General features: G+C 37.4%; 1 protein-coding gene across 3 annotated transcripts in view; it reads right to left on the reverse strand.

The window, feature by feature from the left end:
* Positions 1-209: 209 nt before the first annotated feature.
* The window catches only part of LOC145981260 (uncharacterized), a 220,706-nt gene continuing 204,699 nt past the window's right edge, over positions 210-16,216 (reverse strand). For 2 of the 3 annotated variants that reach the window (XM_083114414.1, XM_083114413.1), the window contains exons 5-6: positions 8,235-8,412; positions 210-1,648 (exon numbers count right to left, since the gene is read on the reverse strand). In XM_083114414.1, the coding sequence (XP_082970540.1) occupies positions 1,633-1,648; positions 8,235-8,412 (194 nt within the window). In that variant the 3' untranslated portion in view covers positions 210-1,632. The remainder of the gene's footprint in view (positions 1,649-8,234; positions 8,413-16,216) is intronic. The other variant, XM_083114415.1, reaches the window with a different exon arrangement.

Consider the following 16,216-nt stretch of genomic DNA (forward strand, 5'->3'; position numbering starts at 1 on the left):
CTGGAACATTGACTCACAACATACTTAAAGGATTTTAATCTATTCCAACATTTTTCCTGTCAGGCCGGAGATTTATCAAAACCCCTTCGTATATTGATACCTGAGGCAAGAAAACTAAATTCTCATATATCTGAACGCTCCTTCCATATTTACATGTAGGATAGGTCTAGCTAAAATGTAAATAATATACAGAAATGAATATAAAAGTGTTTCCATTTGTCTTTTATTTGCATTATCTTACTGTAAAATCAATAGCATTATCATCCTTTGTACTCCATGTTGTCTACTAAATGAACACGGTATGAAATTCAACCCTTACAATGACACGTTCACACTCCAAGGCAAGAAAAATCGTTCCAAAATTTTGACTACAATAACATCAAATAGTGTACATCCTGTATCTGGTCTTCCAAGTTGCAATTTCTTCTGTACACTACGTTGTATTCCACAAATCGGTTGGGTAATATACTCTTCAATAGATTCCCTGTAGTAACCTTCGGAAAGTTCATATTTTGAAACCCTCTTCTGCGCTGGTTCAAAGTTTGTTAGGTCATGCCCAGACCAGGAAACATTGGTTACACATTTTATTTGTGTGTTTGGAAATATTAATTAGATGTTATATGCTTTTCAAATGAAACGCATCCCTTTTGGCTTGATTGGAAATTTCTTCATGAATAAATAAGGCAATATGGAAAAATTACGAGACAATAATATACTGATTTAAGCTATAAAATACGATTCAGATGGTTGCTTATTCTCTTAATCGAATCCTTGGGAATGCAGAACATTTTGGAACAAACTGAGTCTGAATTTCGTTTGAAAACAAGTGTTTGCAAACAACATTTCTTATCGCCCGGACATATTTTTAAAATGTAAACTAAATTAAAAGAAAGATATTGATATACATACAAACAAGATGAAAAAGTATCTACAGTTCACCACAGAAATTTCAAGAGTGATTAAACCATACGCATACCACATTTATAATTGTCATATTTAATAACTGAAAACCCCAATTAATTTAACAGACAACACTTTTGAATATAATACTGCAACTTACTTAAGCACATTGACTTTCCAAGCACTTAAAAATGACCGAAAACTACTCAGAGATAGAATGGACAAATGAAAAGCGAAAAAAAGTTATGAGCAAACCTGGGAAGTACATAATTGAAACCGATGCAATACATATGGCAGACAACTATGACGTACATTTTCTCATTAATCTATTTTTATTAAAATACGAAGATCCGACGAAGGAATGTCAATCTAATGTCTACATTCTCTATTACTGAGTAACATTTAACCATAAGAGAGATTGAGAGACACTTGTTTCAATTATACAGTAATAATGGACAATAATAAAAAGGATTCTTGTTTTTTCGTACATGCAGTCGTTGGGTTTACAATTACACGAAGCACACAACAGTTCGTAAAAGCGGATCTGTATCTTCTCTTGTTCTACTATTTACCAAATGTTACACGAGAGGTTAAGCTTACAACACCGCATGTTGGGATTACAGCGCATTACAAAGTTACATAGCACTGTTTACACATATCATAGGAAAACTAAAAAAAAAAGAAAAAAACTCTTCACACGAGAGCATCTTCACCTCTTCGCCGCACTACTGCCTATTGCGTCTTCCTCCTGTAAGTAAACGAAAATACAATTTAATTTACATAAAACACGTAAGTTTATAACGTAACATATTGACAAGTAACATACGTAAAACAAGTGATAAGGTACGAAATATTTTTTTTCCATTATGCATAAGTTTGAAGTCTTCGAGTTCAAGATTCTTGTACAGGGTGGATATAAATTATAATTTTTATTTAAAAAAATAATTTATGATGTTTATTGATTTTAATCGATTTTTAATTTAAAAAAACTCTTATAATTGGTTGTATGGTTTTTGGCACCATACATGTTTTATTGTAAAAAGACTTTCTGGTAAACAGCCCTGTAAAAATATATGAACACTTTGATTAAAACGCAAATAAAAAATCATACATAAATATACATTTTCTGTTTCTGAACCTATTATGCAAACGTTTGTTGAATGTGTTAACTGAAAGTATAATAATTTCAGGAACTTTTCTTCCAGTGAAAATAAAACGTCCTTACGTACTATATAAAGATAGAATATTTTTTTATAGTCTGTGTACTGAATTTTGGCATCTTTTAATAATAGTTTGCAAAATATCAGCTGCCATGTTTATTTGCAGTTTAATGACAATGATTTCACATGATTAGTATTTTGTACATTATTCTACACAAAACGTTTGCTATTTTTGCCTATAAGAAATATTGAAAAGAAATTTAAGTGTGTTTACAGTTTACATGTTACATTTCCTTTCGTATGAGCTTCACACCATCAGTACATGTATTTTGTTTCCTTTCTTAGAGCCTAATAAACACCATTAAATGATTACGAGATTAATATACTTTCACCAAAAGTGATTCTGATATCTACAAAATCCTTATGGACATTATTCTATAAATTATTTCTTGAAAGTGATATAAATCAGTGATTTTTCCTTAAATTACCTGTTTTAAATCGTGATTTAAACCAACCTGATTTAAAGCAATCAACCTTGTTGTTGTTAAAGCAATTTTTAAGATTGTCGATTTCGATTCCATTTTGTTGGCTAAGATGTATTTTGCACGTTATGTGAAATATTTCGAAACCTAACTGCATTACGTAAGTGACATTTTTGAAAGAAACTAGGGACATAAGTTTGCCAGAACACTAAACTGCGACAAAACCCAGTTGAGCGCCAAAAACCTGAAGTTGACACATTACATGGGTTATAAATTTAAAAGTGGCAACACTGTCAGGAAGAGGTGATAACACTGTGCATGTGCTATCAGGCAGTGAGCATTGTCAGTTGGGACCATGTCGATGTGTGGAGTACCAAAAGTGGTCTGTGCGGCGAGTTCTGTTGTGTGTGTGCGAGGTTGAAATGAACACCATTTTATGTACTGCCCTAAAACATGTATACAAAGGTAGAACAGCGATTGTGGATCAAAATCCACGTGTACCGTGGCAAAAATGCACGAGAATGTCTTCAATACTTACATGAAGCCTGTAGCAACAATACCTAGCCAGCCATATCTAATGGTTACACAATTGTAACAATATCGGGAACCCAGCATACCCAGAAGAGCATGTCTACCCTCCAACAGAAAGTCATATTTGATCTGAGATTTGAAGCTGGTACATGGTGTTCACTCTAGGACCATGATAAAATTCAAGTATATTTCCAGGTTTTCAAGGCGAACTTTCAAAAAATTCAAGGGTAGAAGCGGATGTTTTTTCTATTTCAAACTTACGCATTACAGCCCCTCACGACCAACACATACACACACACAAATATTTTAACAATATAAATGGTCTGTGTGATTCCAATACATCAAAAAAATTCAAATTAAATTAAACGTTACATATTCCAAATATTTAATTTAAGATGCGGATTTTACAGTTGCCATTTCACATACTGACTCAAAATACATCTACAAACACAAGTCACAAATGTTACAGGATATACTAACCCACGAAAAATTATTAATTGTATAAGAATTTGAAACACAAATTTACCAAATGTTGCAATCTTCCGTCTGCCAGATAGAGTGCTGACACTAACAAAGGAAGCAGATTGAGATAATTCTGTTTTATTCTCCAAGCAGCTTTCTTTTCCTTCCTCGATTAAAATAAAAGCTAGATTGTGAAAAACGTGCCTCAGGGCATTTATAAATATGTATAAATATGATGGGATTTGGATTAATAAAAGTTGCAATTCTTCACGTCTACGGAGAAAAATTCACGCATAGTTTCCGGAATTAAAGGAATTCCCGGTGAGTAGACACCATGTGGTACCATCTAGTATGTGAAAATTACACGGTGGGATTCGTCACAAGCTAGGTATAATGTAACCATATTATTATTATTATTCCTACTCCTGTAAGTATTTCTGAAGTACCTCCATTTATTTTATTTGTTCTTGCATATCAATGGTGTTGAATTGTCGTTCAATTTACGTATGTGTAAAGATCGAGCATACTGGAAACTACAGGATAAAGTTATGACACTCGACTTATGAAGGGCTGCCTTGTTCAGTTCTGCAAGGGACCCGCCACTGTTTCTGCTGGTCTGCATTAACATTATTATTATTTTCGTATTGACATTATCAACGTGTAATCAAGACGTCCCAGTTACGATTTTCAGTGCCGACACATTTCAATTTCAAATAAATTCAGTACCGATTAAAGTCCGGCCGGCCAAAGAATGAACTTGAGGAAACCCAGACATTTCGCCTCCAGTTGTGGGAGTTTCAAGGGAGGAAAAGCTGCGTTGCTACACGAATGATTTTTGTCCAGTCGTACACAAGACTTTGTGCTGTCAAAATGCACCCTTCGCTCGCATTTCTGGAAGAGGCAGGGAATCGGAGACCCATTCGATTGGACGCTGCGGCAACCATTAGGCTTCGCCGTGCTAAACCTTGTTGAGGTTGCCACCTGCTACAGGACCGGAACCTTTTTTCTCGCAAAATTTAAAGTCGGTCCAAGTTGCCTATTGTTACATTGAAAAAAGGTTCCTGGACCGTATTTAAATTCATTCAGAAGAAAGATTCCTCGATCGTATTTAAATTGACCCGGGAAAAGGTTCCTGGACCGAATTGAAATACTGTACAGATAAAATGATTCTTTACGCTTGCTGAATTTCTCACCTGGACCGGAATTGAATTTATTTAAAATTCTTGGACCTTCAACAACCCTGTCTCGATTAGCCTTTCTGTGCACAAAGTGGACTTGAACTCTAAGTGCTTCCCCACGAGTGCAGTGTTTCATGTCGATCAGTGGGTTCACTTGTATGTAAATAATACCATAATAATGCTTGTCCAATGTCCACTACATATTTGTCGTTTCTTATACCCTATCCAGGTTATCTCTGAAGCAATGCCGCGCATAGCGGCAGAGAAGGGGAGGGATCGAGTTGACAGAGTGAAGCAGTATACGCTGCTGGGAAGGCTGGTAACTGCAGTCGCTTTTCCCCTGTCGCGTCACTACTTGCGCAGAGAATTGTAAAACAACTAAAAGTTCGCTTCCTTCAGAGATAGGGGAAAAGGGCGTATTTGCCTGGGGAAACCAAGAGCAACAAATTTTTCAATAGACGCGAGGTTTGGGCGGAGGGGAGGTGCACGACCTACGCATACGCCTCTCTGCTTCTCACACGTGCAAAAAGCATAAAAACTACAGCGTGCAGAAAACTCAAACAAGATTGCTGCGAGGCTTGCGAACGTGCTCCAAGAAGCGTCTGAAAGTCACAGAGGCCTAAACGAACAGCCTTCATCATGTAACGGCCGTGTTACACAGATGGAAGCCTTCACGAAATCGAAAGGGCAGAAGTTAAATGTCAGTTCAATACATAATGTACAAATTCTCTAGCTCCTAATTGTTTAGGCCTACTTTACACGGAATTATTTCCTTTAACATTTTTGCTAGCATAAATGATATGTAAATGCTTCCAAAAATCTTATAGCAGCTTTACATGGAAGTCTGACCGGTTTAAGAAAGTCCGGATTAACTGAAATAACCTAAAAGAACAGTAGAAAGTGCATTAAAAGTCCGTTTATAGCAACAAAACATGTATATGATGGTGTATTTAAAGGGGATAGGCCTAAATACACTATACAGTACAGTACAAAATCTGCGGGAAACAAAATGTCATCAGTGGTTGACTGCCTTTTCTTTACGAAGTTCTCTTGTTGACTTCTAGCCACATTTAAAACCTTGTATTCTGCTTTTTTTCTTCTTCTTCTTTTGCCTGTCCGGATTAAGCGAAGTCCGGATTAACGAGGTTTTACTGTATATACAGCACGAAAGGCACGTTGAGTTGCACCATCTATGCGGAGTGCAGTAGTTTACAATTGAAACAACGAAAGTGTTTTTCAATACGTGTACTGTATACGTCATAAAGTTTTGCTTTGTACCTAAAACCGTTTTATAGGAAACGTTGCTCCTCTCGGTTGAATAGTCTTTCAAAAATGTCAAGTGATAATACATTGTTTACATTTCACGCGACCGCCATTACATGTGCACTTGTGACCTAGAAGTAGATCGCTTCTGACTGGTTATGCTACGAATAATGATACGGAAATAGGACGGGTTCTATCCTTGAGAAATGCCATGAAATATGCCATAAGATTTCTCACTTTACACGATAGCATTTTGCTCATGGCAGAAATGTTAAGAAAAATGCTTTCGTCCAAAGAGGGCCTTAGGCTGGAGAGCTCGATGAACTAACCGATCTGTAAGTACGCACTGGTAATGGCTTCATCAGCTCTGGACAGTTCCAACCGATCAGTGATCTGCTGTCGTCTTCTGAAAGACATACGTAGTCATCACGTGACTGCTTCCACGCTGCAAGCAACACCGATTTAATCCTTTGCCACCCAGAGCTCATTTGAGCATCTGATTGTCACATTCACAGTGTGTGTATGTCGGGGGAGAGGGGCAACCGACGTACAGGGAACATGTATGCAGGTATTCCAGATAAATTAATTTGCCCTCCGGGGCTTAAAGAGCTTCTCGGCATTTCGAAGGACTCTTGCAATGTCACTGTCCGTCGTATGTCTGCACGAAACTTGTTGGCGGGAAGTGTATATTGTAGAGCGGCTAATTACTTCACGTTTAGTGATGCCAATAGTTCTTTCGAGGCATGCATAGTTATTCGTGTTAGGTACAAACACACAAGGAAAACACATTGTTTAGTAAACGGTTGTTAACGAAATAACTATTTTGTTACAACTCTGTAGATGAGAAAAAAAGAAAAGCAACTACACTGGCTTCTGATGCGCTAACACTTAGTCCCAGGCACTTCTAAGCCTGCAAACATAATAAAGACCAGGAAACTCATTAAAAGAACAAAAGCGATGATTTATTTACAAAAGTAATGGAAAGCTTGTTTCTGTGGAAGGCATGGAAAAAGAACCTTCTCCAGATAACCGATGTGTTTGCAATTCTTTTCATACGTTAATCGCTGCTGAGAAAAATGCGCAGTAAGATGTCCTGTAGTTCCTGCGCATGCGCAGAAAAACTGAAAGCCCCATTCCCTGTACTATTTCAACTAAGTGTAACTTTAAAATAATGATGAGTTAGAACTCGTATTTTAGTTTTTTAACCTATTTTTTTCTTTGCAGGTAAATAAGAAATAACAAGTTGCGTCAGGGTTTCATTAAAAAAGCGCCTAAAATAAGCTATTTTGCTTCTTAGAACCTATTTTATGTTTATGCTCCTAAATCAAACCATTTTTTTTTGTTTTTATACATTTTTTAAGGTTTTACGGGATTTTCATATCACACATAGGCATTTGCTCTCTTTGGTGATGAAAAAATTCTGCGGACCTCCAAGTCCATAATGATTTCTTCAAAGCTCTAAACAAACCAAAATGTTACCTGCACAGTCCAAAGTGCAAACTTCTGATTCGTGTGGTCTTTCTCACTTTCGAGTTAGTTCGGTGCTTCGTGGCATTCACGCCTTGCGAAGTAACGTTTCAGCATTCAAATTTGCATTGTGGAAAGATCGTTTTCAGCATATAAGTTGATCCTCAGAGACAAAACGCGGTGTTCGACTGTGTTTAACATGAAAGAGATTGGTATGTATGTGCAGTATATTATACATACGTCATTCATTCTTCAAGTGGATTATTGAAAATGATGTACAGAAATGAAAATTTGGTTAGAAAATAAATATTTGGTTGTTATTATCATTTGTTACAGTTGTTTTGGAATTTTGTTATTAACGAATGTACTTACTTAATCATTATTTTTCAGGAATTTTGAAAAATTTTTAGTTTTTGGAACCAACTTCAGGAGTTTTCGAGCCTAATTTAAGATCTTTAGTACATATTTTAGGATGTTTAGAACATATTTTATGACTTTCATAGCGTATTTTACGAACTTAAAAGCACACTTTCTAGAACCTGTAATTCCGAGTCCTGGTTAACATGCATATCAGTCAGCAATATTTTAGTAAGAGTTTCCTGGTCTTACTAGACTGATGTGATCTTATAAGCAACTATGAATGAGTAAAAATGCATTAAACTTCAGCACAAGAAATTGCCAAGCATTGCAGTGGTTTTGTATAGATGCTGCTCGTCGTAAGTAGCAGTTTCTTCAGTCACGTTAACATCACAACCGCAACCAGGCACACAGGAACAGCCCCATGCACAAACCTAGCGTTCCTGAGTTTTTGTACGTCTTTGCAGGGTTTGTATGAAATCCTCTCTTCCGGGCACTTCCTGGGGTCGCCCTTCAAAAGCCTGCGACTCCTCCGGGCAACGTCCTCGGGATCGTCGCAGTCGCTCCAGCTGACGTCAGTTATCTTTTCGTACGTACACAAGGGAAACACAACTGGGAGAAACATATTCCTCTCAAAATCAACACTTTTCTACACAGACAAGAAAAGTAATATGTGCACTCTTAAGAACGATCCCCAAAATACTTATCCGATAAGATATGTTCTCGTAGATCATCGGTCGAACATGATATCCGCAAGAACACACTCTAAAAATCCCCGAACATAAAACCGCCACATAGAACAAGCCCTTCATTGTTACAGGAATTAGGGAATGGAACAAACTGACTAACATGATTTGCAATCATAAATTTAAGTAAAAACTAAACAACTTCTATTGTCCCAACAACTACATTAACCTTCATATCATAATAATTGCACTGGTACAGCGGGATCCACGAGCATTACCGTGCAAATTGTCCATCACCATGTTCGTGTACTTTATTTGACCCAATAAGAGATTCAAGAATTAAAAGAAAACTCGAAACAAGCTGTTGACAACTTCTGATACATAAAAATGCATCGCTTAAAACCGCATACGATTAAGAGAAAAATGAATGAAAATAGTCATGGACAATTTGCACGGTAATTCTCATGGATCCCACTGTACTTACACATCATATAATGCATACCTACCACCCCCATACACACACACACGAAATGCACTACTCATGAGTCATGACTTATTAGTCACCTTTACTCCACAGTATACATACTAATCAATTCAATGTATTATTTTAAAATTGTATAATCTTTATATTATCTTTATTGTATCTTTGACAAGGGTCGGTTGTAAGAAACACGTCTGCTTAAATAAAGACCAATCTATTCTATTCTATACCAGTGAGATAGAGGGGAAAGAGCGAAGGTGAGGAAAAATCGGCGTCTTTTGTTGCAGTAAAATGAACGAGAAGTTTTCCCTAATGGACCATATTAGTTCTGACGTCACAGCAGGCGACGGAGCACAATTGAGTCCAAACAAAACGGGCACGTGGTTTTCTCCTATTCAAAACCAACGAGTTTTTAATCTGAAGGGGTATAGTCGACGCGCTAGCTTCGTTAACGACCGGCTGACTTTGGAGTCCACGGAGCGGGCCCACCAGCTGCAACCATCACATTCAACGCACAGTGTTGCCACACATCTACTCTACGCCACCTTGTCCCTCCCGCGCTCTAGCATCTTCCCACGGTCCCTACATTCAAATTGCAAAGTACGGCAACAGCGTATCCGCAGTCATGTGACTGAGACTCCACGTGGAGTAGACGAGCAGAATGACAGCTGCGCCCATTGGCTGAAGGTTGAGTGTGGTTGGACGAAAACAACTCGCCCGCTGTTTAACCCCACCCACGTTCGTGCCGGCAGCTTTCTTCAGTTCTTGGACGTTAACGAAGTAAACGCGTGGACTATGCCTTTAATTATTGTGACAGCAGTTATGAAACAAAATTGTGATGAGTAGAACCCGGAAGTTCAGGCATTTATTTTCGTTAAAATAGGCAGGCAAAAAGGCATTTATAATGTGGAAAATAGGCACTAAAATGAAAAATAAAGGCAAAATAAAAAAAAAAGGCACATTTGGAAGTCGCTTACTTTTATCTATAATTTCTGGCAAAATGTTCAAATCTACATTGGGAAGAGCATTTCAATTTTCACCAAATTCACGCACGTAACCATGTAACTTACCACTTAATGGCACACTAAATTTCGGCATGATGACAAATACACGATCGTTTCCCTCCAAAGTGCAGAACTAAACTAAAGATAGAGAACTTGATTTTGGAATGCATGCAAAGGCCCTTGGGCATTAGTGCTGTTTCTTGTCAATAACGTCCTGACACGGACGCTGGACGTGATGACGTAATTGTGCAGACGTTCTGCAACAGGTTTTCAGCAGTCAATCATGCAGAAGGAAATGTTAACCGAAAGCCAATATCCTGACTCAGCATGAAATACTTTTCTCTCACACTTTTCTCCTTCAGCAATGTGGAAACATGCGTGAGTTCAATATTACTTAAATAAGGCGAAAATTATTCACATAATAAACGGAAGAAAAATAAATGTCAACAACGTTTTTTGGGAGAAAAATAATTTATATACACACTTTTTTTTTTTAAAAAAATGGTCAATTTCATTGAAAAATGCCAAAAAAGGCATTATAATTAAAAATAGGCAGTGGGGTCCCAAATAGACAAAATGAAAAGGCTTCTAAAACATTCGAAACAACATAAAAAACGTATATCCGGAAAAATTTTATCAATATATCCAGTAGATAAAAAGAGGCATTTTGCCAAACTTCCGGGCTCTAGTGATGAGGATCGTACGTCAATGTAAAGATGAGATTTCAGAGAATAAGTTAAAGAATAACTGGAAAATCAAAAAGATGCATTTTACTTTTAAAATTCCGGCCATTCTGCTTCCGAATCATTTCCGAACACAGCCGTCGACTCGTAGCCAACGAGAGTAACGCTGCCGCTAGGGATGATGGGAGGTCAGCAGCCTCACGTGACTACAGCGACGCCGCCTATTGGCTGCCGTTTCGGATTACTCGATTTCCTAATTCATTTATTCTTTTCATTCTCCTCTGTAAGATATGTGTAGTATATCAACGTATTCTCCGAATTCTCATCTTTACATTGACTTATGATACATACCACAATTTTGTTTTATATCTGCTGTCACGATTCTTAAAGTTATCCTTTGCAATGGTAAACTCAATGGATATGAATAGGGGAAAAACACGTGCGGATTTGTTTAGACTCAGTCTTGAAGAGTGACGTCACACTAATATCGTCCATTCTAACAGCTAGCAGCGATATCTTACAATCAGAGCGCAAACTCTTAACCCTAGCTTACCCATGCCGTACGAGAAACTTACTTACCTAATGGGGTCCACATTGCTTTTATCACTAAAATTCAAGAAATCATTTCGTTATTGAATCACAGCTTTATGTGTTGTTATATGTGTCCATCATTTATTAATTATAATAATTTCAAAAATTACCATCATTACCAACCAATTGTACACTATCACTGACATCAGTGTCTCGAATAACACGCATTTAAAGATGGCGCCTGATAGGTCCTCCAAGTGCATTTTGCCTCCTATTTACGTTTATGTTTTTATGAACAAAAGTAATACAGAAATATTGAGAACACAATGTAATTTATTATCAATTTTTTATTAAAAAAAATCAGTTGAAACGAAAAAATTCAGGTGGTGAGGTCTGACAGCCGCCTTCCCCCTTGGGAAAGCTAGGGTTAACTTGCAGCCCCTTCCCATTCTAGTGATTTAATTTGCTTCATCCGGAAAACCTATTCGGTTTTTGCTCTAGAGACCTCTACTTCACTGGTGCAAACCTAGTGTATTGACTTATCACTGTTTCATTTTTTAATTATTTTGGAGTTCCTCTCATGTGCTAATTTTCCATATTATATTTAATTAACACACATCTTCAAATTCTATGTTCATTTAAATGACAAGGAAGGATAAATAGCACATTCAACAAGATAAATCATGAGAAAACTGTACCAAATGTAACTAATATATTTGCATTTATGTTATTTACCGTCGCTTTTCTGCAACTTGTGGCTAATCGCAACAAATTAACTTCACACGGACAAATATTGTGTACTTATAGCGCTCGCACTTGCAACTGGCGGCTGGACGAGAGTAACGCTGCCGCTAGGGATGATGGGAGGTCAGCAGCCTCACGTGACTACAGCGACGCCGATGTATTGTTGTTTTAAGTATTTGGCATATTCTTGTTGAGTGGCGATTTAGCTTTCCTCAGACAGACTTTTAACTTTCACAGCTGTTTCTCATCCCTGTTGGGCGATGACAGCAGTGTTTTATCAATAGCAGTACAGCCCACAAACGTTAACAAGACCCCGCCCTCCCTTATGAAGCCGGACAGCGTGTAAAAAAGTGTTCCCCTGTGCATAGCACCACGCCATGAAGGCGTATAGGGGGTGTGGGGGTAACGCCCCACACTTTCTTGATCCGGTCGTGAGTGGGGGTGATGTGTGCAAAACCTTACTTTATTCAAATAGCCCCGCTAGCCGATTTGCCCCGCTCTACCCTAATCCCATAGGCGTGCGCAGTCCCTCTGCTTAAGAGGGGCAAAAAAGGCTTGATGAAAGTCCAGTCGGAGAAAGAAAAATCCTCATTCCATCTCATTGTTCTATTGTGTTGATGGATACTAAACAGGGGCGTATATAGTGTGTGTCCGGACCCACCGATAAATTACAACTTCCGTGGCACAAAAGTTCTCTGTTCCCCTCCCCTTTATTTTCCTTCTCTGTGGTTCAGACTAATTTACATGTATAAACTTGATTTCGTACAGCAGATTCAAAACAACTATACTCTGTCCTGGCTACCTCTGAAGCAGAGAAGGGAAGGGGGAATCGAGTGGCAGAGCGAAGGCTGGTAACTGCAGCCGCTTTCCACTCAATGCAATCCCGTTCCCTCACATGTTCATTGGTGGAGCCGTCTCGCGTCACTACTTGGGCAGAGACTTTTTCTCGTTCGCTTCCTCCAGAGATAGCCGGGATAGAGTATACACATAATTTATTCACTTCCAGTGTGAGACCAATTTATTCTGCTACCACATAGGTGTAACACGGTCTTAATAACAAGTAATTTGCTGGAGAACGAAGTGCGAGTCCAATTATATAGGAAATAAACCCGCCGTAGTTGCTGGGAACTTTCGTCACATTGAAAATACATTATTTTTTAAGGAAAATAATATTGTTTAATAACCGTAATAAGTTTTATCTACACTAAATTTCTAAGTGAGAGTATTAGGGGGGGCAACTGCCTCCCTTTCGGACGGCTATGCCTAATCCGCTTTGTAACCAAGTACTTGACCTTCCAACTATCTCTGTAACGTACTTTAAGCTGCTTTCTTGATGTCATGTGCTTCTTTTCTCTTGCTAAGTGTGTTCCCCTCTAAACATGCTCAGTATGCTTACGATTTCATCACATGGACTCAAACACCCCCATCGATTCTCATCTACAGCAAAGTCCAGGGGATTGGGTCGTGAAAACAACCACCCTCTTACGAAGCTCCGGGAGCGCCTGCTCTTTGCAAACTGCTTTTCGCATCTCACGCTCACTCAGTGTTGCCAGCCACGAAACAAAAATTCCGTGCGGGTGAAATATTCGCTTCAACATGTTTTAAATCATGACTGTAAAATGGCACTAGTAGATTCATGTAATGGCAGATCTAGGGCTATACCAGACATCCTCTTTTCCAGGACATGTCCTACATTTTAGCCTAATGTCCGGCGTCCGGGAGGAATTTGAAAACAATTACGAATGACCTACATTTTGAGTGTCACATAATTTAAATTAAGGAAATATGTGCTTTGGTCGAATAAAAGAGTAATCAAAACATTATGTATTAAAATTCTGTGGACTCCACGCCCAATAGTGAAATTAATTTTGATTCAGATACTGCAAATACAAGGACTGATACAGAACGAAGATATTGAACTAATAACCACCCAAACAATGTGGAAGGATTTAAATCAGGTTGATTTTCTTGAAAAAAAAAAACACTGATTTAAATCACTTCAAATAAAAAAAAATATATAGAAGGATTTTGTAGATATCAGAATCACTTCTGGTGAAAGGGCTTTAATCATGTAATCATTTAATAGTGTTTATTACGCTCTAAGAAAGAAAACAAAATATATGTACTGATTGGGTGATGCTCATACAAAAGGAAATGTAATATGTAAACTGTAAAGACCTTAAATTTCTCTTGATTTAAAATTCAATAAATTTTATGGGCAAAAATAGCAAACATTTTGTGTAGGAAAATATACAAAATACTAATCATGTTGAACAGTAAAAAATGTCGTTATTATTAAACTGTAAATAAATATGGCAGCTGATATTTTGCAAACTATGCTTAAGAAACTGCCAAAATTCAGCTACAAAGACTGTACAAATATTTTAAGTTATATTATAGAGTACATTCAGAATGTTTTATTTTCACTGGCACTCAAAAAACACTTCCATAGAAGGTTCATCTGTACAGTATCAGAAAGAGAAAAACGTATATTTACATATAATTTTTTACTTGCTTTAATCAAATTACTGTTAAACCTTGTTAATCCGGACCCCGATAAGCAGGACTTGGCTTAATCTGGACAGGCAAAAGAAAAGAAAAAAAAAGCCGAATGCAAGGTTTTAAATGTGGCTAGAAGTCAACAAGAGAACTTCCCAAAGAAAATGTAGTCAACCACTGATGAAATTCTGTTTCTCGCAGACTTTGTACTGTACTGTATAGTGTATTTAGGCCTATGCCCTTTAAATACACCATAATAAACACGTTTTGTTGCTATAAACGGAGTTTTAATGCACTTTCTGCTGTTGTTTTAGGTTATTTCAGTTATTCCGGACTTTTGTTAAACCGGTCAACTTATCCCCTCCATTACTCCGGATTAACGAGGTTTTACTGTATTCAAATATTTTACAGGGTCATTTACTACAAAAAACCCTTTCTATAAAAACATAATCATGATTTTTATCCGCCCTGCACCAAATGAAACTTCTAGAACCATTTCAAGTTATGTTCAGGATATTATGTTTCATATTATTTCACGTTATGTTAATTTATGAATATTTATTTGCCATTGCAGGAAATAATGCAAATGTTGAGATAGTATTTTCATTAATGTCAGCACAATGCAGTGATGAAAGAAAGAAATTTCTCACAGAGTCTGTGAAAGGTTTGGTACTGCGTCAGTAGGCTATAATTTCAAAGAGTTCCGAGTTCCATAAATATATTTTAACTAAATCTGAAATTTTAAGAAAAATTGTCTCCTCCGAGAAATATGAAAACACGTGTATTATTGATTACAAGTTTAGGAATTTTGTTTCTAAGAAATCCTTTTAAAAAATCATTATTTTTTAAAACTCAAAATGTGTCAATTTTTAGATCATTTACTAACATGTTCTAGTGATGTTTATTATTTACTGAGAATGATTTGTGTCGTCCATTTTGACGTAAAGCTCTACATTTTGGGACAAGAAATTCTACTCTTCCCTTGTAGTGATCTGGTAACCCTAGGTTTAGAGTGGAAGTCCTGCTGGACAGTGAAATCTGTGTTGTGTTGCAACTGATTCAGCGTTGTCTTGCAGCTTGGCTTGTTCAGATAAAATATATGTTATTCCTGTTACATGGTTTTAGGCAAGCCTCAAGGAGTACAATAAACTGTAAGTCCCGCTTTAGACGAAAGCATTTTCCTTAGCATTTACGCCTATAGGCCTGCGCAGACCATCTGATTAGGGGGCGGGGGGGGGGGGAAGCTTTGCTGAAAATTTAGTCAGAAAAGAAAAATCTCATTTTATCTTTCTCTTTTAGTTTCTTTGCATTGATGAGTGTAATGCAGCAACATAGAGGCACCATAACGAATAAATAAATTGTCTCTGAAATGTGCTGGGCTCCTTTCCCTCCAAACAATTGTGTTTATGCATTTAAGACGAAACTGTTTAGCAGCAAGAGTCTCAAGTACTTAGTACTTATAACTTCTCTCTCTCTCTCTCTCTCTCTCTCTCTCCCTCTCGTTATTTGCAATGCATTACAGAAAACACGAAAATTGCGAGCGAAGCAAGAAAATTTTTAGATCCAAATTTTGCAAACAGAAAACAATATTGATTTAATATAGCACAAAAAAATTTCATGAGCCGCCATGGCATTCTTTTCCAATTTTTCATTTCGGCGCCCAGGGCCAACTCCCCGCCGCCCCTAGCTACGGCTCTGATCCCGACAAGACTGTAAGGAAAGCAGACACTGCGAGCGAAGCGAGAAAGAAAATTTTACGAAATTTGTTTTTACTTGTACAAAATTTTA

Source organism: Lepisma saccharinum, chromosome 29 (genome assembly GCF_977018435.1).
Source record: "Lepisma saccharinum chromosome 29, izLepSacc3.1, whole genome shotgun sequence".
In the NCBI taxonomy this organism is placed as follows: domain Eukaryota; kingdom Metazoa; phylum Arthropoda; class Insecta; order Zygentoma; family Lepismatidae; genus Lepisma; species Lepisma saccharinum.